We start from the raw sequence: 27,422 nt of genomic DNA, 5'->3' as shown, positions 1-27,422 counted from the left end.
GTTTTATTTACACATGTAAAGATTTATATGTTTATATTTGCATATTTTTGTGCATGCACATATACTCACACACACACAAGAGTGCAATCTGCTTTGTAAAATATGTCTAGCCTCTTTACATAAAATCAGTTTGTGCCTAACCAGTCCACACTGCTACTTTTCCCTAGCACTTCTGGTATTCAGTTATAAAATTGCTGGCTTTCAGACACCATGAGGTTCTTAGAAGTTTGCGTTGCTCTGTCTTAACATCAAGCAGATCCATACAGTATCTGATCGGTATAGAATACCACTAATTCCTCACTTCTCTTTAAACAGGGAACAAGTGTCCTTTCTCCTTTCCTCCATATTGGATCAGTAATTACATTAGCTGCAATGATCTATAAGAAATCAGCAGTTCAGCTTTTCGAAAAGCATCCCTGTCTTTATATATTGACATTTGGTTTTGTATCTGCCAAAATCACCAATAAGCTTGTGGTAAGCACCAGTTTTGTTTTTAACTTTCTTCTTATTTTGGTTTTATAGCCAGAGTTTTTATTTCACAGTTTGTTAAGCAATTCTAGAGTTTGCTCTCCTCCCGTGAAAATCTCTTGACATCAACATAGGAGCTGTTTTCACTCTTACATGAAGTTACAATTTGAGATTAACAGAAGCTCCTAAAACCTCTGCAGCTCTTCTATCCACAGGTTAATTTGATTATTTAGTTTGTCTCTATTCTTCATTCTCATTCTGTACACTTAAGGCTCCTTGTGAAGAGCTTTTAGGGGGGATTTAGTTGTCATGGTACATACCTTCACTGTATAGCTCTCAAACCCACTCTGTGCTGTCATCTTAGTTTTGAACATTGAGTAGATACTGCTAAAGGATTCTTGCAACATGATATTTGATCACAATACTGATTACTGTGTAGCTCACAATTGCTGTAAAATGAAAATGGCTGCCTACATCACTGATTCTCTTTTATTCATAGGTGGCACACATGACTAAAAGTGAGATGCATTTACATGACACAGCATTCATAGGCCCAGCACTTTTGTTTCTGGACCAGTATTTTAACAGCTTTATTGATGAATATATTGTACTTTGGATAGCCCTGGTAAGTTTTGTACCGTGTTCTATTTCATGATTTGGAGGCTGCTTGTTTTCTTGTTTCAGTGGGCCAGTCCTGAGAAATAGATCATATAATGATTTAGGGACTTCCCTGATTATCCAGTGGTTAAAACTCCACCTTCCAAAATGAGGACCTTGGGTTCTATTCCTGATCAGGGAACTAAGATCCCACATGACATGGGGTGTGGCCAAAAATTTTTTTTTAATTGTAATGATTTAGAATACCAGAAAACATGGGACTTCATGAGAGTTCCTTGTGACTCTGTCTTTAGTCATTCTTTTGTATTCTTATTAGTCCTGCCTACATCCTGGCTCATAAATTCCGTATTTCAGTAGTTGGCAGACTATACTGTGTGGGCCAGTGGCCAGGTTTTGTAAATAAAGTTTTCTTGAAACATAGTTATGGCCTGTCATTTATGTCTTGTCTGTGGTTGCTTTTATGCTTCAGAGGCAGAGTTGAACAGTGACAAAGTATGGTCCACAAAACATAAAATATTCACTGAGTTTGTTGCTCCTTGGTATAAAGGAGATCTGTGGGGAAATTGAGTTACTAAATTGTATGAAATTGAAGATGAATTTCAGGAGAAGAGAAAGTCAGAAGCCTCTCCAGCTTTAGGGATGGCCTGAGCAGGTGCTGAGAATCTAATAATCTCTCTCTTTTTTTTTGTATTTTCCAGGTCTTCTCTTTCTTTGATTTGATTCGCTACTGTGTCAGTGTTTGCAATCAGATTGCGTCTCACCTGCATATACATGTCTTCAGAATCAAGGTCTCCACAGCTCATTCTAATCATCATTAATGATGTAACGATGTTACATAGGAAGCTCATGTTTTCTGCGGGAAAGAATCTGAACATATTGAGGCGAATGGGGAGGTTAAAAACAAGAATAATTTATAATAATCAATGTTGTATAACTTTTATTCTTTGTTATTGATAACAATTCTTAACTATCCCTGTGTGAGAATGGGAATTTCAAGTTCCATCCTGTAAATGTACGTGTTGTCATGCAGGGTTGGACCAAGAAAGCATGCAAGAAAAAATACCATGTGTTTGTAATTATCCTGGATTCAGAGTAAAATCGTCATGGGGAACAGATCCCCAGTGGTGGAGATTTCTAATGTAGAATATTTGCAGGCCAAAATTCATTGCTTTATAATTTTAACAAATCATCATCTTTTTAGTGACATCCTTGTTTAGTATCTTCTCAAGCTTTCTTTACTAAGGAGCTCAGCTTGTGGCACAGATATATCCTACTAGCTTATGAGGTGGAACTTGATAAAGATTTTGAATTTGGATTGAAAAGTTTCCTATCTTTATGTTGTTGAGAAAGTCATTTTTTTATTGCTCAAGATATGGTATATCTCATGGGCTTGGGAAATCCTGTTAGCATGCATAATAATGTGGTAACTTTGTCGATCCATTTTATTTTTTTAAATAAACATCTGATCTGAAAACCAGTCTGTCTTCTCAGTTTTATTCAGTGGAAAAACTAAGTTTTAATGTCGCTTTTAAAATTTTTAAGCAAAATTTATTTTTGTTCTTTAGTAAATAAGGAAATTAAGTCAGCTACATCGTCAACATGTGTCCTGTGACCTATTTTATATAAAACTGATTAACTTAAAACATGGGAGTGCTATGTTCATTTTCCCTCTTGGAAGGTTTTTTGTTGTTGTGATAGTTGTCACCCTTGAGATTATAAGTCATTTTTTCCCTTTTTAAAAAGAGAACCATAATCTTAAAAGTCCAGAGGAGTTTAGTAGGTGTTTGTTGTTGTTCCTCAGCTGCTAAGTCATGTCTGACTCTGTGACCCCATGGACTGCAGCACACCAGGCTTTCCCGTCCTTCACTGTCTCCTGAAGTTTGCTCAGACTCATGTCCATTGAGTTGGTGATACCATCCAGCCATCTCACTCTCTGTCATCTTTTCCTCCTGCCTTCAGTCTTTCCCAGCATTAGGGTCTTTTCCAATGAGTCAGCTCTTTGCATCACATGGCCAAGCTATTAGAGCTTCAGCATCAGTCCTTCCAATGAAAATTCAGGTTTCCTTTAGGATTGACTGGTTAGTAGCTCTCAGAATCTCAAGCCCTTCCCCCAGATTTAAAATAAAAGAGGCTTGTGCCTCTCTTGGCAATTGTTGAATATTTGCACTCTCCTTTTCTGGCTACAAGTTTGAAACAAAAAAATAGGTGTGCTCAGTAACTATAAACCAGATCTGTTTCTATTGTGTATAGTTCTATTGCTTGAATGAAGAGGCAAACAGCAAACGTTTAAACTATTGACTAAAATGAGGTATCTTACTATTGATTCTTATTTATTTCCATTTATTTCCATTTCCATAATCATGGATACACAATAGCTGTGCTGCTTTGCCTGGCAGCCAGAACTCTTTCTTGCACTTCTAATGATTCCATCAATTCCATGTAATCTTGATTACCAGTGGTAGTGAAACCTTTCATTTCTTTGCTAGAATGTAGCAGGAAAGGGAAGTTTTCACTATCTTTGCTTGCTACCAACTTCTGTAGCATCTGGGGTAGAGAAGTTCATATAAGAAAATGTTAGGGTAGATCAGATGTCACAAGGTAGGACAAAGGTAAAAAGAAGGAAGGATAATTAAATTTGGCAGGGTTACATCATTGTCTTATGAGATAGACACAGCAGAGGTTAACTGCCTACAGTGGAAACTGAGGTTTGGAGAAGCTAAATGGCATACCAGTGTCACAACGGTTGTTCCTTTTCCAAATGGAGACTAGAATCCGTATCTTCTGAATCCTGGTCCAGCATTATCTTCTACACTATACTAGGTTTTAGTGACCTGAAGCTACAAACGGAGGTGCTAGAATCTTTTTCAGCATAATGGAAATCTGGAAGACATCTAGGTATTTGGTGTGTGCTTCCTTCAACTCTAGATAACCATCAACATGAGATCAAGGTATGTTTGTAGTAAACCTCAGTTGGTGCTGATTCTTATGAGCATATTATATACCTGGTTAGATGTCAGAATCAGCTGAAGAAGTTTTAAAAATATAGGTTCCCAGGTCCTATCTTTAATGATGATTTTGTAGGTTAAAGATGGAGCCTCATATTTTCATAAGCTCCCCAGGATTCCAGTCCTGAGATACAACTAGGATTAGGAACCACTGGCATAAACTACCTAAAAAAGTACACTAATTCTTGAAAGCTGTGAAGAGTAGCAGCCTAGTTTGGGGTGGCATGTGGACAGTAGAACGTGCCCCCTGCAGCAGGTCTCTGTGCCCCTGAAATGAAATTATATTGACTTTAACTTCAATTTGGTAACCCCAGTCTCCTATTCCATCTTGCAACATTTGTGTTCTCTGTACAGGATCCAGGGGCCTCTGAGGGCCACCCACACATACACACATTAAAAAGATGGAATTTTTGAAAAACAGGATGCTTCTAAAAGTTTCCCATCCCTTACAGTATTTAAACAGAAGCTGTCAATAGAGATACAGAGGGAAGAGGGACCAGGTGACTACTAAACTTTGGACTTTTAAGATGATGATTCTCTTTTCTTCCGAGAGAAAAAAATGTCAATGTGGAGATCCCTCTGCCCTTAGCCAAAGAGTTGAACTGGCTTCTCAAAATAATGAAGTTGGAAGTAGGATGTCTAAAACGGAACGTTCCAAACTGGAAGTGATGGCCAGACAGACCTATTGATGGAAACAATGTAGTGTTCTTCACTGACTTCTTCAGCTGAGATTCCTACTGTCAAGTCACTCTCAATTTCAAATATTTCATGAAAGGCTAGCAGCCTTTCGCCCCAGGATGCTGGAAAGCACACCTAACTTGAACCAAGAACCACTGCTGTATCCTCAGTACTGCTGCTGTTGTTACCAGTATCCCTCACCTCTTCTAGCAGAAGGCTCTCCTGGTGCCCATCATTCCCAGACACAGCACCAGAGTTCTGGGCACTGTTGCCAGTCCTCTGCATCTAGTCCAGTTTATTCTCACATCTCTTGCCTTGTTTTGCTGGTTATCTCTCCACAGTGGAAGCCAGAGATACACATGTAAAGAGCAAGATTTTTGTCTTTATTCTTATCCTCACATGTCCACAGACCTCTGTTTATATGTGAAGAAACAACATTTGGGCGACAACTTGTTTCTCTGTAGAGGATTTTGTAATAGTGCTTCTTGGGAGAGGGCAGTTCCAGAAACTTCTGGGGCTCTACACCACCTCTACTACTGTTTCTTGCCCTGTGTCACCTCTGCATAAAAGGCAGCTATATGCCCAGCTCTGTGAGCACAGAGGTCCGAGCCTTCCAAAGTCTTGAGAAAGCTGATTTCAGAAATCCCAAACTCAAGACACCCAACTTGAAGCAAGACCTGGTTACCAGGACTCTGAAGAAGGCTGTGGATTCTATTGACTGAGAGCTTCACATCATACCGTGCTGGCAGGGGTCAAAGTCCACTACTGGCCCATAGGTCTAGGCAGTCCTGTTCACCACAGCTCTTATTTCACAGTCTTTTCCTTTGGTTTCTTCTGTTTCTTCTGTTCCTCATATTCACGTATTTTCTTTTGGAAATAATCTGTGGTGTTAGAGATATAGGTATTAGAGGCAGCTAATCTGGCCAGGCAGACTAAGATAAGCTCAAGAACAAGGGTCAGAGATACTCTCAATGTCTGCTGCCCATGCTCGCCCACTATACCCACATTCCCGCCAGGATCCCCATGCCATCCTAGGCCTTTGTAGATCTAGGTATTCGATTAGGCTTCTAAGGGGTCCTAAAACAGAATAATTAGTAGGAATTAGCTCTAGACTAAAACAGAAAGCAAAGATCCTCCTACTGGCTGATGAACAGAGCAATGTCTACAAAACGTCAGCCTCAGAGGCATTTTCTTAGGCTTCAGGACCTTTCTTTCCAACCCCATTTGATAAAATCACAGCTATTTCTGTGAACCTCTCTTAGAAGTGCCCTTCCCTCCCCTCCTAGGACCACACCTGATTTGCAGGCAGTGACCCTCTGGGCTTGGGTTGATAGGGAGCTTTCACTGAATACCTGCAGGAGGGTTCTTGCTCTTTTCGGCTTCCTGGATGAAAAGGGAGAAGAGCTGTGTCTTCACAAATTTCTTCACAAACCGGCGGTTGGCCTTTGAGGTCAGAGCCTTATAGAAGGCCCGTTCTTGGAAGCGGCCTTGCCCATTCACCTCCCGCTTGATGTAGGAAGCATAGTGGCCCACAGTCTTGACAAAGAACTGCACAAAAGGCCTTGAAACGTGCTCATTGATTTGTTCAGAAGCTGCAGGGGATATAAAGAGACCATCTCAGGGGTAGCAGAAGGATGAAAACTACCCACCCTTACCTCCAAGTGGCTTTCATTGCAGGCTGAAAACTCTTGGGCAAGGGGTGGGGTGAGGCAGGGTTCATAATTAATGGTTGATGAAAATGTAAGACTGGAGATGGGTTCACCATTGCTTAGGAAGAGTAAAATCTCATACTTGCCCTTTAGGATCAAGGCCTCTGGGACTAGCCCAGGACTGCGGAGTGAATTCCTTTTAGTTTTAGAAGGGAATTGTTGGGAATCATGCCCTTAAACTCTTTGGAGAAAGCCAGAATAAGAGGGACCTGGGACTTACTCTGTGACTCCTTGATGCCCTGACTAAGAGATTCTAAGATGTCATCCTGAAGCTTGGGTGGTAGGATGTCTTTTTCATCACCAACCTAGGGAGAGGACAGAGTCAGCTCAGAGGTCAAGCAGTCAGGGAGGAGGTGTGAAGTGTTGACAGAGAATGTGAGGCATGAATTCTACACCCCATTCCACCCCCAAATAATTGGCCACATACAAGAGAAACAACGGAAGCTTCAACTCTAAACACTAGGAAGTCTCTGTCCCTCTGGTACGCGGTCTATGTCCTTGCTCTAAAAGCACTAACGCTGACTGCCTTGTGAAGTCACACTCTCCTTGAGAGAGGTGAAGTCTTGTTAGCATACTTAAAGTTTGTTAAAGTAGTGGAACTTTGATGAGCCAAGAGCAAGTGAGTTGGTTGTGGGTCTGCAAGGGATCTGAACCCAGACACTTACTGACATTAAGAAGGTTCCTTCACAAAGATTCACCAACAGGACCTGAAATAAAAATGGGACAGCTTGGTTTCTTCCCCTTTCTCTGTTTCTGCCTGTTGCTGTACCTTTCAGCCCAAGTAACAACAAAATCAGCATCTTCAGTTCTCATTTCCTGTCTGCTACACTCCTTTCTCACCACCCACTCTTTCCTGAGAAAAGGGTATGAGGGTATAGGAAGCAGGAAATAGGGGAGAGAGCTAAGGAAGATGGGGTATACAATATGGGTAAATGAAGCCAGTCACTCTCTTAATAAAAAAGCATTGATCATAGTTATAACTTCTATGTATGAAGCATTAAATGGCATACACTGTGCTCTGCACATCTTATCTCATTTAATCTTCCCAATGCTCCTGTAGAGGCAGATACTGTGCCTGTTCAGGTGAGGAAATACCCAAAGAAGTTAAACTGCCTGAGGTGATACTGCTATCAAAGAGTAGCGCCAGTTTCCAAGCCTGTGTTGTGCTGTCTTTGGTAGCGCATCATTCTTCCTACAGTTCTTCAGTTCCCGTCCCTCTGGTGAGCTTTAGGACAGGGATGGGCATCTTTTGATTTTTTTTTTTTTTTTAATGCTTACAACAACTTTATGTACAATTGCCTAGAATTCCATTTTTAAAACTCCCACAGGGCTTCCCTGGTGACTCAGTGGTAAAGAATCTGCCTGCCAGCACAGGAGACACGGGTCCGATCCCTGATTCAGGGAAGGTCCCACATGCCACAGAGCAATTGGGCCCATGTGCCACAACTACTGAACCCAGGTGTTGTAACTACTGAAGCCTGCATGCCCTAGAGCCTGTGCTCTGCAACAAGAGAAGCCGCCACCATGAGAAACCCATGCACCAGAACTATGGAGTAGCCCCCCACTCTCTGCAACCACAAGAGAAAAGCCCACACAGGAACGAAGACCCAGCACAGCCAAAAATATATAAGTAAAAATTATTAAAATTCCCACAAGAGCTTTGGACCTTCCAGCAGGGAAGAGCGAGAGGAGAAAATAAGCCTGGGGACAAAAGGAGGAGGGAAGGAGAGGCAGTAATCACATGTTGGTAGGGTGCAGGTAGGACAAGCACAGGGCTGGAACTTGGGGAACCTGAGTTCTAGTATCAGCTCCATCACTGCCTAAGGGGCCTTTAGTCTAGACTAGAGATGACCAATACGCATCCTGCCAGTTAGATTCCAACCTACAGACCTGTTTCTTTGAGACTCAGAGAATTTTCAAATCATTCAATTAGTTTCCAATATTTAAATTAAAACATTCCACACAGAATTTGGATCTAGGGCTTCTCTGGAAAAGTCAGGAGTTCTAACGCTGATCCACATTCAGAGGGAACTGAGTTACAGCTGCCTCCTTTAGGCAAGGCAGGTGCTCAGCAGTTTATCATAATCCCCCAAAGCCTGTGTTGGCCATTTAAATGCCTGCTGGGTCCCTCTGGTGAGGGATCCCTCCATGCACCCTTCTCCCAAATAAAAAGAAGAGAGAAATAGGAATGTGTGCCAAAAGACAGAGCAGGCACTGCAATTATCCATCATCAGGGGAGAAAAGTTGAACTAGTTCAGGCGTGAAACCACTTGTATACATAGGCTGAGATGCCTTCATTTAGGGCAGGCTGTTCACTTTGTGGGCTGGGAGGTAAGAGCATGTGTAAAGAATTTCTTTCTAAAGTTGTTCCCAGAAATCTTTCCAGTACTTGAGTATATTACTGTCTGTCCAAGGAGCCCTTCCAAAGAGCTGACCTGGGAATCAAAGAATGCCCCATCTCTCTCCCTGACCCCTAGCCGTCTCCCATCCCTACCCCATGCCCATTTCATCAGCTGGGGCTCTTGGACAGCACAAGCTGGAGTCTGACTAGCCTTGGGATGTCTTCCCGCCAGGCCACTGGGGGAGAAATCACAGCGTCCAAGAAGATGGCGCTGCAGCATCAGGAAGTTTCATAACTTCTGGGATTGGGACACTTATTGAGTCGTATTACTAAACATGGGGCTGACACTCTGTCCCAGTTAGTCACAAGGCAGAGGTTGGCTCAAAGGGCATGTGTGCTCAGCAGTTCTGAGGACGGCAGGGCGGGCTGGGGAGACAAGGAAGAGAAACAGCCTGCTTCTTCCCGGCAGCACTGCGCAAGAGGTGCTTTGCTTCTGTCTCTGCTAGATTCAGGCACTGCCTGTGCAGCCTCGATAAGTGGATTGAGCTCTCTGGACCTTGGTAATTTCTTATATAAATGGAGGAAGTCCTCCCACTAGGACTTGTCACATGCCTCCAGTAGCTTACTTCGAGGCTCTGCCTCTTCCCTTTCTGTCTACACAGAGGGAGTTGGTGGTTAGCCAGACCAACCTAAGTAGCTCTTTTGGCTTGAGATTATAGTAATGTTCTATCTCTTGAAAGTTTCTATTGACAACTCAAGCAAAGCAGAAGTTGTTTTTCCACCACTGGAGGTAGGTTTATGTAATTAACACCCATTCTCACCACTGAGCTCTTTGGTGTATCTGGGGTACTGCCAAGACTCAAGAGGCTGACAAAATCAAAGGGGATTTGGACCAATATTTTCATTAACCAACTGAGCTCTAAGCTAATTGGAAGGATGACCCCTACTACAAAAAAATCTGCATTTTCAAAACTCATTGTTTCCAGGAAGACTGTTAGTTCACTTCCAAGCAATGTGAATAAATTCCAGTGGGGTGTGTGTTGTACAGACCAGCTGTGCTTGTCCATTCAGAAGAAAAATGAGACACCCAGGGCCTGCTCACTAGGACTAGCTAGCCTAGTACAGTTGGGCGAAGCCCAAATAAGCCATGTGCTGCCCCTTAAGTCCAAAGGGAAATCATTCAGAGAACGGAGCAGGCACTTACTGAGTATCAGCTATATGTCAGGCACCAGGCTAGGTGCTTTATGCTGATTTTTTTCCCCTAGGATCTTTAGGGTCTAAGTGTTGCCGTTCCATTTTTACAGATGAGGAAGCTGAGGCTTAAAGAGGTTAAGCAACTTGCCACAAAATCACACAGCTATTAGCAGCAGAGGTGGGATCTGGATCCAGGTCTGCCTGGCTCCAAATCAGGCCCCCTTCTTGCTGCATCGTACCTCTTCCATGGGGCTGTCCAAAACCTCCTGCCGGAAGCGCATTTGGACTCCAACCATGAAGGGAGTGGGGCAGCAGACAGTTCCCAGCAGGCTCTCGGGGACCACAGGTATGTAGGTGTGGGCCCAGCTGAAGGGGTAGAGCAGCGCGGCAGTAGCATGGATGCACTGAGACAGGGTGCTGGGGACAGGGCACAGAAAGTGAGAGTCAGAAGGGCCTGCCTAGGCCCCCACCCCCATGCCACCTCCCCACCGCCCGCCATTGACAGCAGCTGCTCATGCTGGCTGTGCCGGAACTATAGCAAGTCTGGGAGCCATGCCGGTCACAGAGCTTCTGGCTACCTGAAGCTGGGAGGGGAGGGGTAGAAACCAGAAGAGGCTGAGGCTCCTCTCGTCAAGTATGGGGCCTCTATGTGATTCTTTTCCACTGGGGGTGGGGTGGAGGGAGTGTCTTTAAAGAGAGGAGGAGGAAGAGGAAATGTCTTCCATCTATGAGGTAACTGATCATTGATGGAGTCCCTTCTCTATGCTCACTACTGTGCTAGGGATGTGGATACCAGGAAGCAAAAGACCAGCCCTGCTTTTAAGGCACACAGTGTAGTTAAGGAGACAAACATGTAGACACTGGAGTGCAGCAGAGAGGTCAAGTCTATTTCCTCCTTATCTCTCATCCCCAGGCTTCAACTCTCAGGGCTCCCTCTGACCACTCATGGTTATTTAAACTTATCAGGTTGGTGCCTGAGCTTGCTTGGGAAATTCCTGGATTCCAGGAACCTCTGATCAGCAATTCCCACCCGGAAAGTCCCCCCAAGAGGACTCCTCCACCCTTTCCAAGGAAGCATTCCCTGTGTAATTACTGCCTAAGTCACAACTCAGACCCAAGTCCCCTCATGCCCCCTCCCTTTAACCCCCTCAACACACACACCCTCCCTGTCTTCTCTATTCTCCACTAGCTTTAGTGGCTCTTCATTTCTCCAAACTGCCCCAAAGCCAAGGCCAACAAAAACACAGATGCGGAAACCTTGTTTCAATTCTTCGTATCAAGCTAGCACTTCCTGAGTTAGAAAGATGGAGTCTCTGAGAGTCTAGCCAAGGCTTAGGCTGACTGGAAGTCCCTTTCCTGGCTGAGTGGCAGAGATCTGAAATACTCAGTGAAGGAAGGAAGTGGGGAGTGGTGGGGTTTCCCTGAAGAAAGTTAACGCCTTAGAGGTGAGTCCTGCCAACCTTTGCCCGTGTCCAGGCCAGCTGACACCTGGAGTCCCCTTCACTTTCTAAACATTGATCCTAGGGGGCAAAAGCCAGAATTCCAGCTCTAGCCACAACAGAAACTTCTCAATTCCCTACAGCAGCAATCCCCAAACTTTTTGGTACCAGTAACCAGTTTTTTTCCCACAGACCAAGGGCTGGGGTTGCGGGGGAGGGGTGGGATGGTTTCAAGATGATTCAAGCACATTATATTTATCGTGCTAATGATAATCTGTATTTGCAGTAGGTCCCCAGCATTGGCATCACTGCCTCAGTTCCACCTCAGATCATCAGGCATTAAATTCTCATGAGGAGCAGGCAACCTAGATCCCTCGCATGCACAGTTCACAGTAGGGTTTGTGCTCCTATGAGAATCTAATGCCACCGCTGCTCTGACAGGAGGCAGAGCTCAGGTGGTGATGGGGAGTGGCTGTAAATACAGATGAAGCTTTACTCCGCTGCTCACCTCCTGTTGCATGGTCCAGTTCCTACCAGGCCATGGACCGGTGCCTGGAGGTTGGGGATCCCTGCCCTACAGGGCCAAGAGAGGAAGAGCTATGTCTAAAGCAAGAGATTTGCACTGCTTCCCACAAAGATTAGCCCACAACTGGTGCCTTCTGGGGCTTCCCAGGTGGCGCTAGTGGTAAAGAACCCACCTGCCAATGAAGGAGACAAGAGATGTGGGTTCTGTCCCTGGGTTGTGAAGATCCCCTCGGGGAGGGCCTGGCAACCCGCTCCAGTATTCTTGCCTGGAGAAGCCCATGGACAGACAAGCCTGGCAGGTTACAGCTCATAGGGTTGCAAAGAGTTGGACATGACTGAAGCAACTTTGTATTGCACACACGGTGTGACTGAAGCAACTTTGTATTGCACACACGGTGCCTTTTTGGTTATCACTGATTTTTACAGAATTTTCAACCCACAGACCCCACTGCCTACCCAAACTTCCTTTCCTTTAAAACTCTTGACATTCACCTGACCATCTGGTCTAACATTTGGGTCCCTAAAGTCCTTTCCTTCTTCTTTCCTAAAAGATAAAACCAGGATTGTCAGCTCAACATAAGCAGTTTTCTCCATCCACAGGCATAAATGAGCCAACCTTCTATTGTCTTAAAATTTTTCTCCTGTCTCCATCTGTCACGTATCTCCCCATGTCTTAACCAGACTTGAAGCCTCTAAGAGGCAGAGACCAAGATATGATAGTATTCTGCTTCAACTATACACTATACAGGGATATACTCAACTATGAAATTATTATTAAGAAAAACAACTGGCATTTACCAGTGGGCCTGGCAGGGTGCTAGGTACCTAAAGTGCATTATTTCATTTAATCCTTACTACACTCTTATGAGGTAGACACAGTTGATCTGTCCAATTACAGATAAGGAGATCACGACTTCAAAAAGTTAAGAAACTAAGGACTTCCCTGGTGGTTCAGTGGTTAAGACTCTGCACTTCCAATGCAAAGGGTACAGGTTCAATCCCTGGTCAGGGAACTAAAGATCCCACACGCCCATCCATCCATAAAATAAAAAAATAAAAGTTAAGAAACTAACCTAAGGAACACCATGTTGCTAAAGGTAGAAGAAAAGACCTTGAATTGTTCTGCTGATTTCTACACTTGTGCTTCCTTTCAATCAGGAGTAAGTCTATATCCGCTTTAGGTCTAGGACCATCTTTTGTTTATCTGTATCTCCCTCATGCTTGGCATCTGGTTAACAGTTGACACACATTAAGTGTTTGTTGAATGAGTAAATAAATGGACAAATGAGGTGTGTTTGCCACTAGGATAATGGGTTTGACCTCCATACCATTGTACATACACCTTCCTGCCCTGTCCTCCCTTAGCCTTTCAGGAGCAGAATCCTCTTTATCCACCCTAACTGGTTTTCTCCTAGGCTGTCACAAGAATGCTTCATGCCCTTCTCAGAGCTAAATCACAAACCTCCTTCAGGCTTAGGCAGCAATCAAGTTTGGAGGCAGGAACAGGGAATTATAACAGCTATTACAGCAGCTATTTTCTAGGCTTTAGTGCAGATCAAGACAGTGTGGAGGAAAGGTGAGCACACAGGTCCTACAGCCTGAGTTCCTTGGAGGACCGTCCTGTCTGTCCCCTGGAACCCAGGGATGCCGGTCAATTCAGGCGAGCTGCTCAGTGACTGCACCAACCTGAGACCTTCTGCCAAGAAGATGATTCTTCTTTCCAGCACTGCAGAGGCAAAGATCTGAAGAATCTGCTCAAAACTGAGGCAACGCATGAGAGAACGAAAATCCACATGCTCTAGGTGGGAATCCAGGGGCCGTGTCAGGGAAATGAACTGTCGGGAAACCAGAGAGAGAGGGTGTTACCACACTGAAAAATCACACAAGCCCCAGAAAGCTGGGTCTCTACCCACCTCTACCCTATCCTCCCCAAAAGAGTATATCTGATCCTACCTCCCTGCTACTAAAAATCCACCCATGGTTTCCCTCTGGTCGGAGGGTGATGTTGCTGTAAACCTCTGTGTGGCCCACAGCACCTGCCTCCCTCACCACCTCCACCACCTGGCTTCCCCACATCAGCTCCCTTCTGTTCCTTGAGCGTGCCTTCCTTCTTTTCTGCCCGAGGTACTTCCCTCCCCTAGGTTGCCTTTCATTAAAAAAAAAAATATTTATTTTGTTTTATTTATTTATTTGGCTGCACTGAGTTTAAGTTGCAGCATGTGGAATCTAGTTCCCCGACCAGGGAATGAACCTGGGCCCCCTGTATCAGGAGCATGGAGTTTTAGCTACTGGATCACCAGGGAAGTTCCTCATTCTTTTTTTTTTTTTTTTTTTAAATTAGTTAACTAGTTTTTCATTGAAATGTAGTTGACTTACAGTATTTTCTCTCTTCATTCTTATCCTCCTTTATATCTCAGAAGCCTTCCTTGGCCACCTAATGCAACACACGTTTCTTATCATATTCTCATGTAGCATCCTGTTTTCTTTTCCTTCCATAAATATAATTTTCAATGATATATTTATTTGTGTGTTTATTTAAGTCTGTCTTCCCCAGTAGTCTTTTAGCTCCATGAGGTCAGGAACCACACTTGTTTTATTTACCATTTTGTAGCCAGAAAACAGCTGGCTCAAAACTCAACAGTTTTTGAAAAACTGAGATCATGGCATCCGGTCCCATCATTTCATGGCACATAGAGGGGGAAAAAATGGAAACAGTGACAGACTTTATTTTCTTGGGCTTCAAAATTACTGTGGATAGTGACTGCATCCATGAAATGAAAAGATGCTTACTCCTTGAAAGAAAGCTATGACAAACCTAGACAGTGTATTAAAAAGCAGAGATATCACTTTGCTGACAAAAGTCTGTATAGTCAAAGCTAGTAGTCATGTATGGATGTGAAAGTTGGACCATAAAGAAGGCTGAGCACCAAACAATTGATGCTTTTGAACTGTGGTGTTGGAGAAGACTCTTGAGAGCCCCTTGGACTGCAAGGAGATCAAACCAGTCAATCCTAAAGGAAATCAATCCTGAATATCCATTGGAAGGACTGATGCTGAAGCTGAAACTCCAATACTTTGGCCACCTGATGGGAAGAGCTAACTCACTGGAAAAGAACCCAATGCTGGGAAAGATTGAGGGCAGGAGGAGAAGTGGGTGACAGAGGATGAGATGGTTGGATGGCATCATCAACTCAATGGACGCGACTTTGAGCAAACTCAGGGAGATAGTGAAGGACAGGGAAGTCTGGCATGCTGCAATCCATGGGCTCACAAAGAGCTGGACACAACTTAGTGATTCAACAACAACAACAAGCCGGAAAATAGTACAACTTGGGGCCTAGCAAGCCTTCCACACTTTTTTTTTTTTTTGAGTAAGTGAAGATGCCTAACCCCTCCCGTTATTTTGATATGGGAAAGCCAAAGTTCAGAGGGACACACAGAATATCCGGAATACCAGGGGTCAAGACTGGGATTCTTAAAACAATGTTCTACTTGCTGCTTTGTCTGTTTAGTGTCTTAAAGAAATAGCATCCCCAGTATCAAATGGGTGGGGACTCAGGGGTGGGGATGGGTGATAAGAAAAAGACAGGTGGAAGCCATAGGCAGGGATAAAGGACAGACACAGGGAGATAAGGGAGGTAATGGTGAAGAGCAGCAGTTTGGGAACTGGAGGCAAAGGCCATTCCAGTACTGGGAGCCTCCATTTACCATAGTTTATTATAAAAAAAAAAAAAAAGATCTTGGTTACTTGAACAGTAACTAGGTCTTTGTGAGTATCAGGTTGAGGAAATCAGAGAACTGGGGTTTAAGTTCTGCCAATAATTTTAAGCCAAGCGCCAGTCCCTGCCTAGCTCAGTTTCTTAGAATGTTAACCTGGTAAATGGGCACACTGTGATGGGAGATGCTGCTGGAACCTGCCCCCTCCACCCAGGGAGGGTCTCCCCCATTTTGCTCACCCACCTCAGTGCCTGAGTCAGGAATGAAGCTCTTGAGGGTGACAGTCTTCCCAGGAGCGGGGAAAGCTGCCTCTCGGAGGCCCTGCATGAATGGGTAGATGATGGCCATGGAGATTTGATGCCTCTTTTCCACTTCATCCAGGATCTGTATGGAAAAGAACCACAGGAGACATAACTCGAGGGATGCTCCTGGGCTGCCAGCCAAGATCGCATGTGTAAGGTTGCTCCGGCCAATCCTTCACTGGGTTCTTTCCTCTTGGCAGAAACCAGTCTGCTGTTTATCTCCTGCTCAAGACCTGATGTTTTTCCTAGCCTTCTTCTTTTCATCCTCTCTCTGCCACTTCATATTCCTCCCTTCTCCTAATGTCAACCTGAACTGCCTTCTCCAGGAAGTCATCCTAGAGTAAACTCCTCATTCATGATGGTACCATGTTCATTTGTGCTAGCTGAGGCCTAGAAGCTGGGCCTTTTGGGTGCCACTCTGACCTCCAACTTCTACTGGAGACACCCCAGGGCCAGGGACGGCCTCCATCTGCAGAACCCTACACAGATGAACCATCCACCCAAGCAAAGGCTGATGGAGTTTATTGCCTTCATCCCCCAAGGGGTCTGTCTGGGGCAGAGCCCTTTCTTGGCTACTAAGACATGCCCCATGGGCTTCCCTGGTTGCTCAATTGTAAAGAATCCACCTGCCAATGCAGAAGATTCGAGTTCGATCTCTGGGTTGGGAAGATCCCCTGAAGAAGGAATGACAACCCACTCAGTATTCTTGCCTAGAAAATCCCATGGATAGAGGAGGGCTACAGTCCACAGGGTTACAAGAAAGTCGGACACAACTTAGCGACTAAAACAACAACAGAGAAGAAGAAAAAGACATGCCCCACCCATCCTGAAGGACTCCTTTCTAACCCCAGCTCAGGTGTCCTGGCACAAGAAGACCTCAACTTCCCCTCTATTCTGGAAGGAATCAGAGGGAGTCCCTCAAGCCCCGTTGTATAATTGTCTTTATATTTGTTTAGCATTCTGTCTTCTCCATATATCATGTCATCTGCACCTCACATCAACCCATGAGACAGGAAGATGAGGCATCATTACCTGCATTTGACAGATGAGGAAGCTGAAACTCCCAATTTCTAACCTGTAGCTCTTCTCATGTCCTACTTCAGCTGCTTTCTTACCTTGCCTAGACTCAGGGGCAGTGAACTCTCTGCAGGGGAGACAGTCTACTAGGTTCAGTTCCTACTTTTCTCTAAAGCCAGGTGAAGCCCACGCCCCTCTCTGCCTGAGTGTCTCCAGAGTGCCTCGCCTGACCCCGAATGTCGGGGAGGAGCGCCAGGAGTTCAGGCAGGGCAGGCAGCCAGGCCAGAGCTGGAGGCCAAACAGGCCTGACAGGACTGGAGGAATCCTGTTCCACCCCTACCTTGGAGAACAAGCCGAAGCAGCCGATGCAGCTGATGATGCAGTACACCCTGGGGAGGCGAGGACCATGGCCGTCGGGCTGGGGAGGGACAGACAGGCTCCTTCACTGTCGCAGCCTCTCCAAGGCCTCTGCCCAACTGGGGTTGGTGGGGCACAGGGCTGGGGGCTGGGCTGGGGGAATCCCACTCCTGGGACAGGCAGCTGGGAAGGCCAGAGCAGTCACAGAAACCAAAAGACCATGGCCTTGAGGGGGCTGGTTGGCTTACGGGCAAGCACTGCCTCTGTTAGCACCAACACCCTCAAGGGGTTGACAAGGAGGGAGCAAGTGTGTTGTAGAGACATGAAACAGCTAGGAACAGTGTGCTATAAAAGTGACTTGGGGAGACCCAAGGATTGAACCTCATGGTCCCAATCCCAAGCTAGGCTCTGGGAGGGCCCAGGGGCCAAGGCAACAAGGCCTAGATAGAGATGGTGGAGAGCAGATTAGAATGAAGCATCCCACAGAAGGGAATGGTTGAAAGCTGGGCAGAGTAAAGACCCAACCCCAGCAGCAAAGGTGCCCTGTAGGTGAGGAGGGGTGTGTGTCTCCGTTCTTGTGAGGTTGCACAGGGCACTAATATGGCAGCAGGTGCTGGGCTGTGCTCTCTCTTTACAACCACCTCTGCCAAGGAGCCTTGGCTTTTGCTACTGAGGCTGGAGCAACCCCAGCTGTGGGGGAGAATAGGATGCAGAGAGGAGGGGGCAGTTCTGAGCTGCACAGACCAAGAGGCGCCTGCAATATCCAATCTTCCTGCTCCCGTCCACATTGGTCAGAACGAACGAGAAGGTCTCCCTGAGGAAGAGCAAACAAGGACCCGGTTTGTACTAGGTTCTAAAGCAGGAAGGCAGTCGGCATCAGGGGGGCTGAGCGGGGAGAGGAGGGCCAAGGGAGCTGCTGATGGATCCCGAAAGTAATCATAACACCAGTCAGTTTATGTAAAGTGCTTACTGGTGTCAAGCTCTAAATGCATCATCTCATTTAATTCTCAAAACAACTCTTTGAGGAAGGTTCAATTACTAAGCCTCCTTCAAAGATGAAGAAACTGAAACTCTAAGGGAGTATTTCTTATCCAAGGTCACTCAACTCAAGGTGGTAAAGCCAAAATTTGAGCTCAGGCAGTCACATTCCAGGACTCAAGGCGTAAAGGGCTTTGCCATGTAAGGATCTCATTAGTGGCCAAAGGACTTCTTTAGTGTCTGTCTTCTGCCAGAGGCAGTCAAAGCACAGTAACAATGTTTCTAGGACAGGAAGGAGAACCTCACCCTCTCTGGACAGAAGGGACTGGTTAATCTGTTTAGTTAACATCTCTTGCCTCGAGAGACCCCAGGCAAGATATTCAAAAACAAATCAACTCCAGTCCCTCCCCAACAGGAAGGAAGCTGGTGAGAAATCCAGATGAAGGGGGCACAGGAATTTCGTGGTTCACACCGTTCCCTTCTCCAATCTCAGCCCCCTGTCCCAGAGCCAAGCCATTACCTGGGACACTCAGTGAGTGGGGCCCGCTCGTTCCCATCTGGGAAGCAAAACAAGGGGATGGCTCCCAGCAGCCGCTCCTCCTCCTCTTGTTGACCCCGAAGCAAGTTCTCTCGCTACAAAGAATAGGAAAAGAGACAGGTGGGTGTGGAGGTAGGAGCAGGTGGAGAGGGCTTAGGGTCTGTCGAGCTTCTTTGGAGGCTCCTAAGCAGTCTGAGAAGCTTTTCCACTGGTGTGGGACTTAAAGCTTGCCTCTGTGCCCATCACTGCACACAGACTGCATTCTGGGTCAGGCTGGAACAATCCCACAGCTGGAACAGCCACTCCTAGGCCAAGTACATGAACCTGTGTTGGACTTCAGTATCCTTAATGGTGTTCATGGTCAGGAAGGGGGGCAGGACCACGCTGAATACAGAAAGGCGCAGAGACCACCCAGCTTCCTGGAAGGACCACATCAGAGAGATACCACATCTGAGAAGAGAAGCGGCCAGCTCAGTCGCCTCACCACCAGCTCAGTTGCCTCACCGTCAGAGTTAATGAGAAGGGTGCCCTGACCCCACCCCTTCACCCGCCGCAGGACCAGACAAGAAGGAGCCTGATGCTTGGGCTGGGGCCTGCCTGCCCTTCCCTTCCCCTCCCACTCACCCCAGGGAGGGGATTCCTGCAAGGACCTCTGGCAGAAGGTAAGCTTCTCAACAGGGTGGCTGAGGATGGAATTGGGAAGTACTAGAAGGTCCCCCCAAAGGCAGAAGAGCTAACCTAGTTTCTTGGCTAGGGAACCTAGGTCTGTTCCCCACAAAGAGGCCAGACCTAGATTCTGTGGATGATAATGGAAAACAGGGCTGGGTCTGAAGGAAATGGGAGCAGTGAGTTCAGGGCAGCTCCAGCGAAGCCCGGGCAGGGTGGGTAGGGGAAGGAGAGGGCACACCCCTCCCCATTGCCCCTCAAACATCTGAACCCTTGGCCCCCATTGCCCCTTCCTTCAGTCCTTACCTTGGGAAACTGGTAGATGATCCTGGGCTCATAATCTTCCCCTGAGTGCTTTCTTTTGAGAGAAACCACGAGGAGGTATTCAAAGAAGTGCTGCCCTCCAGCTAAGTTGGGTAGACAGTGCTCCAGGGCTCTTTCTGGTTCCTTCACTACTTCTCCCAGATTCTCCTGGGGAGGTCCTGAAATCAAGACAGCAGGGCCCATGGGTATCTCACTGATCTGGGGTCCTAGTGGAGGCTGTGGGGTTCTGGCAACTTCCGCACCTCCAGGCGGCCATGCTCACGCCGAGGTCCCCGGAGCCGGCCCAGCGCCTCACATCCCAGCATGGGCTCAGAGCCAAATGGGCAGTTTCTGTGCCTGCCTGCAACATGTGGAATCACCAGGAGTCAAAAGAAGGAAAGAAACCACTGATTCAGAAGCCAAGGAAATGTACCGGGGAGGCTACCTGGGAGGCCTGCAGCCCCAGGGTAGTAGAGATTCTGCCTACCTGAAGCAATACACACCCCAAGTCAACCTGGACTCAGGCAATCAGAACAGGCCAAGGGCCACGTGGCTGTGACCACACCAACCCCCACAGAGGGCATGACCGGCTCTAAAAACCAACAGGGGAAACCTCCCGGCTCGGTCACATGGGAGAACCGAGTGGAGGATGAGATATAAAAGGAAGAAGAAAAAGCAGTATTTCAAGGGGAAGAAATAACCCCAATGAAGAGGGCCATCCTGGAAAAAAAGGAAGTAGGTAATCTAGTCCAGACCTGCTCGGTGTAGAGGCAGTCGTTTGCGGAAGCGACTGAGGATCCCGCCTCCTGCTTGTCTTTCCATCTTCTTGGGCCTGTCAGGCATGAAGTGCCCCCTTTCCTCCAATACAGACAGGCTAGAGAAAGCCTGAGAAACCCCCTGCCGTTTCAGTCTCCAGCAACGACTCTATGCAGCCAAGCCACGCGCTGTCTTCCAAATAGAGGAGCGCTGTTTCCATCCTGTGCACCCAACGGTTGAGCAAGAAGACTGCGGCGGGACCCAGGAAGGCAGCAGAACGCCTGCACCGACAGAGGCAGCATCCTGGCACTGCAGCTCAGACCTCAGCTCCTCCCAAGAGCCCCAGGGTGTGGTGAGAGAAAAGGTCATAGGCAAACACCCCCAGAGCCCAGCTGCTTCTGGGCTAAGGGCTTTTAATTCCGGGCTGAAGGTTGTGCAATGTATTTATGTACAACCTCTGGACAAGGAAGAATGCCTGATAACATCAGACTGAGCACCGGACCTCACCAGCCCCAGGACCAGGATCATAAATCTCCACAACTGATCATTCACTTCTTAACCTCTGCACTGCCCCCTGCTGCACTCTGGGATGTCTAGGACTTCAAGACTGCAAGCAAGAGCATGGACCAAAGACTCCTCGCAGCAAGGTTGCCACGGCCTCCCCTGATTAACATCAATAGACTTGACCTCATCCATTATCTAGGTGGAGAAATTGTTCAAGCAAGAGCAATTCCTAGATATTAGCACAAACCTAAGAGTCTCCTCTCCTGGTGGGGAGATAGAGAACAAAGTCCATCTCTGGGCTGGAGAATTCCTGATATCTCAACAGGATCTTCCATGGTGCATCTCTTACCCTCTATGTCCTAAGGCAGACTTGTCTCACTGGAACCTGTGCCAGGGATCCAGCAGAGAACCCCTCCCCCAGATAGAAAGCACTGACTTAGGACATTCTCCCTGGCCTACAGTCTCCCTGAACAGTCCCCTGGAGGGGACTGGTTGCATCAGCAGCCTAAGGGGCATTCAGTGGAATAGAAAGTGTCTACCCCACCCCTACTCCTGCTCAGTCTTTTTTCCCAGATGGTCCAGGTCAACAGTTCTACACAAGCTAAAAGCGGAACAGCTGGCCCCTGGAGCTCCTGTGAGCTGTGTCTGGAGGTTGGGGAAGAGAGACAGAATAGCAATCCATCACCTGGGATTCTCACATAAACCCTTGAGTGTGTAAATGTACATGGTAAGAGAAAAGGACTTTTGCCAAGATGCTGTACCTAAGAGGAGCCTGGCAGCAAAAGGGTTTGATGCCAGTGTCTGCCACTCCTGCAAAGAATCAATAGCCTTCTGGGAGAAAAGTGAGGTGCTAAAATAAGGGAGACAGCTGCTTGCTCTTAACAGCTTCAGACCTGACTTCTGTGGACTAGTAAAATCCGGTGTTCAGTGGCCCAGCCACGACTCCAGGGGAGAACGACAGTCACAGTAAATAAGAATGTTACAGTCTCTGCAATGGTGAGAACAGTGACCCAGAACACTCAGATCTGTCACCACACATTACTTGCAGTCTGTACAGACAGGCTGCACAATACTCACCACCAATCTGAGGAACAGGCATCTCCTGACCAGAGGGGGAAACTGAGGCACAGGGTAATTCAGGGACTACTTGGGGAATACAACAGAATCTCTTGGGGGTGGGACTTATGAGAGTTTCATGTTCATACTCCTACCTTCTGGATGCAGTACACACCAAACATCTCACAGATGTGGGATGCCTCTTGTTTGCAAAAGACCTTGGGAAGCAAAATCTTTTCACTGATCATTCTGGAACCTAAGGAAATTATTTCTTTCCCTAAATCATTTGGGTTGCATATTCAGCCCATTTCTTCCTGCTTTATCGGAAAAGCCAAGAGAACAGCAAAACTCACAAACTCAAACAGAAGGACTCTTGGGCTGCAGACCAAGAAATCCAACAACAAAAAAAAGATTGCTTCCTTCTCCCTTTCAAAGGGAGTTAACAGAAGAGAAAAGGTCCATCAAACACAGGTTTATAATGGGTCATCTCATTTAAGGGCTTCTCACTAAACAACAAAATCTCGTTTAATCCCCAGAGCCCTGGAAAGGAATTATTATCCTGAATTTTAAGTACAGGAGGGAACCACCCTTTCTAGAGAAGTCAGAAGTCTGGTTACACTTGTTCCTCCACCAGGAAGCCCCTCCCACAGCCCTCTGAGGAAAAGTCCCAGAACCAGCTGGAATATAGGTGAGGAGACTTTCTGGGACTTTGGTCTTGAAAGCTTCCTCTTCTAGCTCAGCTGCTCTCAATCCAGGAGCACTGCCACTCCTCCCTAGAGGATGATTTATACTTGCTCCTGTGTGCGCGCACACATGCACACACACACACACACACATAGAGACACACATACGCACATCCTCCTAACCACACAGTTGCCTTGGACCCAAAAGGGCAAAAGAGGGAGGGGAAACTCCAGGGAAGGTGGAGAATAGTACAGAAGATGAAAAGAGCACACTCTTCTGCAGGCTGCATGCCAGACCTCAGGACAGGTAATACTGGCTGTGCATCTTACAGTTCCTCACTGTCCAGGAAGCTCCTCCAGTCACAATTATCAGCCTTGTTCTGGTAACAAGTGGAATGTTTCCTCTGGGTTGCAGAAGCAGCCATTCACACAGGTCTCTCTCAACCCTTCCATTCACACAGGCTTCTGAGGATTGAGAGAAACAAAGGAGACACCAAGACAGTGTTCTGCAGAGAAGAGAGGCCACCAGCCCCACCCTGCCTCTGCACCTGCCACCACTCACACCCAGGGCTCTGTCCCTACCTATAGTCTCTGACCTCTCTGCCTCAGCACAGGTAGAATGACCAGATAGATAATGAAAACCTGTGTTCAGTGAGAACAGCCAGGGCTGGGGGTGGGGGGCAGGGGTAATGGCAGAAGGAGCACTGATTTCGCCCTCCAGGGCTTGGAATAGAAGGAGGTCTCACTCACTGTTTTCACTGCAAATGTTAGAAGGGGTGGGCTGTCTGGGAATGACCCCTACTTTTCCATTGGTTCCCTGCTTCTCAAAAGGTGGGACCTCTGGACAGAGTAAAATTGTGGCTGCTGAGCCATAGGACTGGCTAGTGGTAGCAGCAAAAAAAAAGTTTGCTGAATAAAAAAAAAAAAAGAAAGAAAGAAAATGATTTCTGAATTCTCTTCCTTCCAAAACCCAGTGCTCCAGCTGAGTAGAAAGGAAACGAATATTGACTTCTAATTTAATTCCTACAACCCTGGACGGGAGGAATCCTTTTCGCTTCTCTAAATGAGGGATCGGGGATAAGGGAGGTTTGACTTGTCAGGTTCCCAGGCTCTATGGAAGCATCTGAGCAGGCTCTACCCCGGCTCTGCTAGAGGTCACATTCTCCAGGTCTCCTCTTCGCCCTTGGGTGCGGGTTGGGGGCGGGGCGGGGGTGACGTAGCCGGGAAGAGAGGTTTTGTAGCCGGCGGCTCTGCACCGGGCAGAATCGAGGGCTCCCACGAGGGGAGTCCAGGGTTGGGGAGGGGCGGGGCAGGGCGGTGGGCGGCCCGGGGCAGAGGCAGGGTCTCCCGTGAGGGCGCCGCGGCCCCGGCGCTGCAGGAACCCTGCGGTTGCCCCACCAGCTTCCTGGCTGGAAGGACACGTGGCCCCGGGGCCCCACAGCGGTTTCCTTTGGCTGACAGCCTCCGCTTCACCCTCGCTGGCGTGGCTTCTCCTCTGACCTCCTACCCCTTCCTTCCCCATCCGCCCGTTTCCACCTCTACCTGCGCCCTTTCTCTCTAGCTCGCCTGACCCCTGTCCAAGCCCCCGGAATGCCCCCCAGACTGCTCCCCTATCGATCGCGACCCTCTGCAACCCCTGCCCTGGCCCCCCGCCCCCGTCGCCTCCCGTCCTGGTCCGCGGTCCCCCGGCCGTCCCCGCGCCCTCGCCCGGACGCGCCCCGGCCCGGCACTAACCCCAGCGGCCGCGCTTCAGCCTCAGGCTGGCTCGGAGGCGGCGGCCGAGCCCATCCATGGCCCCTCGGGTGCCGGGCGCCCGCTCCCAGGTCCGTGGCGGCCCCGCCCCCCAACGCGCGACCTCCGCCGGCGCGACACTTTCACTTTCCCGCGGGGGGGGAGGCCGAGGGAACCCGCCCGGGGCGGGGCGGCGCACCTTCCGGACTCCGGCCCAACCCCCGGCGCACCTGGGCGGGCCCGCTCTTCCCTGGGCCCCAGGCGGGGCGGCGTGCGGTGACAGAGGGTACCCGACGCGCGTCCCGGAGGGGCGGCACCACCTCGCTCCCACCCTTCGTGCGGCGCCCCGGAAAGTTTGACTTTCCCAGCCCCGCGTCTCCACGAAGTCTCCCTCTACCTTCGCGGCAAGCGCGGGGAGTGCCAGCTCAGTGAGCGTCGGTGCACCTTCCAGGTGGCTCGGGCACGTAAATCCAGACGGAGTTTTCAGCGACTGCACACCTCTCCAACCCTTTCACCTCTACCGCCTGCAAGGCCTTTAGCCTCTGTCCAATTCCAGATCTCTCGCTGTGTTTGTCCTCCGCGGGGCGCGTATCCCTCCCTGCGTTGCTCTTTTCCGTATTCCACTTATCCAATTAAAGGACCGGAGCCCTGTGGGCTCCTGAGGAGGGGCTGGAGAAGCGGCTTAGGGCCTGGACCCTGCCCTCCATCCCGCCTGTTCTTGGGCAGTTCAGTCAAAAGAGGGCAATCCCCACCCTGCCACGGCAGAGACGTGAAAGTCAAGAATAGAAAGCTTTTTGTAAACTCTTCTGTGATGTAAATGTAAGGGATGGTGATAATAAAATGATGCTAGTGATAATGACAGCTGCAGCTAGCCACACTCCCCTTCTAATCCCACGTCCGAATACAGACTTTCAGCTCCTCCTCTGTGCCGCTCATCTTTATTAGCTTCCATACACACCTAGAAAAGTGTGTAGAAAATCCCATGATGCTGAGAAAGATGGAAGGCAGGAGGAGAAGGGGACGACAGAGGACGAGATGGTTGGATAGTATCCCAGACTCAATGGACATGAGTTTGAGCAAGCTCCAGGAGATGGTGAAGGACAAGGAAGCCTCGCATGCTGCGGTCCATGGGGTCACAAGGAGTTGGACACAACTGAGTGACTGAGCAACAACATGCTGCTGCTGCTGCTAAGTCGCTTCAGTCGTGTCCGACTCTGTGCGACCCCAGAGATGGCAGCCCACCAGGCTCCCCTGTCCCTGGGATTCTCCAGGCAAGAACACTGGAGTGGGTTGCCATTTCCTTCTCCAATGCATGAAAGTGAAAAGTGAAAGTGAAGTCACTCCCATACCTTAAAATGAGGCTAAAACCTCTGTGAATGGAGAAATTGCTCAGTCAAGCAACAACATACACACCCAGATTTCAAACTTCTGATGTCAGAAATGAAAATTTGCATCTGATAAGCTCCACTTGCTCCCAGAGAAGTCTGCCCTGGTTCCCCTCTGCTTCCCAGGATCTTTAGGGAAAAGATAGAGAAGTACAGAGTCCATCTGAAATTTCTCCATTCACAGAGGTTTTAGCCTCATTTTAAAGTATGGGAAATAGGGGGAAGAAGACACTGTGCAAGAAATATGTCTGGGATCTATACCAATGACTCCCAGACCCATAGCCCCTATCCTTTCCATGCATGGCCTCCAGGTGACTCTTCTGTCACAGACTGTGGGTGAGCAGGAGTGAGCCCTGGTATTAAACTGTCTAGCCTTAACCCGGAGGTTCTAAAAGTTGCCTCTTCTCTGGGCCTATGCAATTTTGTACTTAATTACATAGCCTGTTTCTGTTCCCTATTCTCTGTGAATTCCCACACACAAGGACACATGTCTTCATGAAGTACTTTCTCTTGGCTGCATTTGTGTCTTAGGCCTCTCTGTATAAGTACAATAGTTGTTCATGATAAACTTGTCCAATTGGTTGAACATAACTGTGCCTCAATTTTCCCAATCTATTTTATGGTGGTCTTACCCAAACTACTCCCTTCCTTTAAAAACAGATGAAGAAATTTGTGTGTAAGTACACCATAAAGTTAAGTACAAGAATGTTCACATCGAATCTTTTTTGAAAGAGCCTTGAACTAGAAATAACATCACACACCCATAAATAGTGACACGGATGAATTACAACATACGCTTGCAGTGGGGTACTATACAGGAGGAAGAATGAATAAACCACTAGTGCATGCAATAGCATGGCTATGTCATACAAATATAATGTTGAGCAAAACAGCCAGACACAATAGAAGACATATTTTAAGTTTCCATTTATGTAAAGCTAAAAACAAGCAAAATTAATATATGGAATGAGAAGTCAGGATGATGCTGCATTAGGGAGGAAGGAGGAAGTAATTGAAAACATCATAGGGCTTCTGTGGTGCTAGTAATGTCTTACTTCTTAACCTGGGGGCAGATGCATAGGTGTGCTCACCTTTGCATGTGGTCATTCTTTGCAGTATATACTCACATGTACTTCTTTCTGTGTATGTGAAACTAAAAAGTTGTTTTTTAAAAGTATACATTAGGATATTTGGATGATATAAATGGAGGCCTAAGCAAGTTGAGAATACTCTTGAGAGTCCCTTGACCTGCAAGAAGATCAAACCAGTTAATCCTAAAGGTAAACAACCCTGAATATTCATTGGAAGGACTGATGCTGAAGCTGAAGCTCCAATACTTTGGCCACTTGATGTGAAGAGTCAACTTGTTGGAAAAGACCCTGATGCCAGGAAAGATTAAAGGCAGAAGGAGAAGGGTGTGGCAGAGGATGAGATGGTTAGCTAGCATCACTG

At 47.4% G+C, this 27,422-nt stretch overlaps 2 protein-coding genes and 1 non-coding gene across 5 annotated transcripts in view; 2 read left to right on the top strand and 1 right to left on the bottom strand.

Moving 5' to 3' along the window:
- The window catches only part of CEPT1 (choline/ethanolamine phosphotransferase 1), a 36,466-nt gene extending 33,903 nt beyond the window's left edge, over window positions 1-2,563 (top strand). For both annotated transcript variants that reach the window (XM_061410848.1, XM_061410847.1), the window contains exons 7-9: window positions 316-474; window positions 968-1,093; window positions 1,785-2,563. In XM_061410848.1, the coding sequence (XP_061266832.1) occupies window positions 316-474; window positions 968-1,093; window positions 1,785-1,904 (405 nt within the window). In that variant the 3' untranslated portion in view covers window positions 1,905-2,563. The remainder of the gene's footprint in view (window positions 1-315; window positions 475-967; window positions 1,094-1,784) is intronic.
- Window positions 2,564-5,131: 2,568 nt separating this feature from the next.
- Window positions 5,132-24,801, bottom strand: DENND2D (DENN domain containing 2D). Of its 2 annotated transcripts, none has more exons than XM_061410846.1 (12): window positions 24,589-24,801; window positions 19,859-20,034; window positions 18,869-18,981; window positions 18,115-18,184; window positions 17,354-17,431; window positions 15,938-16,078; window positions 13,664-13,812; window positions 10,253-10,430; window positions 7,144-7,185; window positions 6,699-6,783; window positions 6,122-6,361; window positions 5,132-5,650 (listed from the first exon to the last, which is right to left on the bottom strand). In XM_061410846.1, exons 1-12 carry the CDS (start codon window positions 24,644-24,646, stop codon window positions 5,574-5,576), a joined length of 1,407 nt encoding a protein of 468 aa, XP_061266830.1. In that variant the 5' UTR covers window positions 24,647-24,801; the 3' UTR covers window positions 5,132-5,573. The 2 variants fall into 2 exon arrangements, with proteins under 2 accessions (XP_061266830.1, XP_061266829.1); XM_061410845.1 differs by lacking the exon at window positions 24,589-24,801 and adding an exon at window positions 20,611-20,895.
- TRNAG-UCC (transfer RNA glycine (anticodon UCC)) lies at window positions 12,918-12,990 on the top strand. Its single transcript has one exon. It is a non-coding gene; the product is annotated as a tRNA-Gly (tRNA).
- Window positions 24,802-27,422: the final 2,621 nt, after the last annotated feature.

Source organism: Bos javanicus, chromosome 3, assembly GCF_032452875.1.
Source record: "Bos javanicus breed banteng chromosome 3, ARS-OSU_banteng_1.0, whole genome shotgun sequence".
Lineage (NCBI taxonomy): Eukaryota > Metazoa > Chordata > Mammalia > Artiodactyla > Bovidae > Bos > Bos javanicus.
The sequence above is the reverse complement of the archived record's forward strand: the minus strand, read 5'-3'. Positions and strand labels throughout refer to the sequence as shown.

What these genes read in the sequence shown, in the direction of transcription:
- DENND2D (XM_061410845.1), bottom strand. Translation starts at nt 20,698, where the DNA reads ATGCCTGACAGGCCCAAGAAGATGGAAAGACAAGCAGGAGGCGGGATC. An exon ending in ACTGCCTCTACACCGAGCAG is followed by an intron (nt 20,035 to 20,610) that starts GTCTGGACTAGA and finishes TCTTGATTTCAG; the next exon opens with GACCTCCCCAGGAGAATCTG. An exon ending in CCACTCACTGAGTGTCCCAG is followed by an intron (nt 18,185 to 18,868) that starts GTAATGGCTTGG and finishes GCTCTTCCTCAG; the next exon opens with GGAGACCTTCTCGTTCGTTC.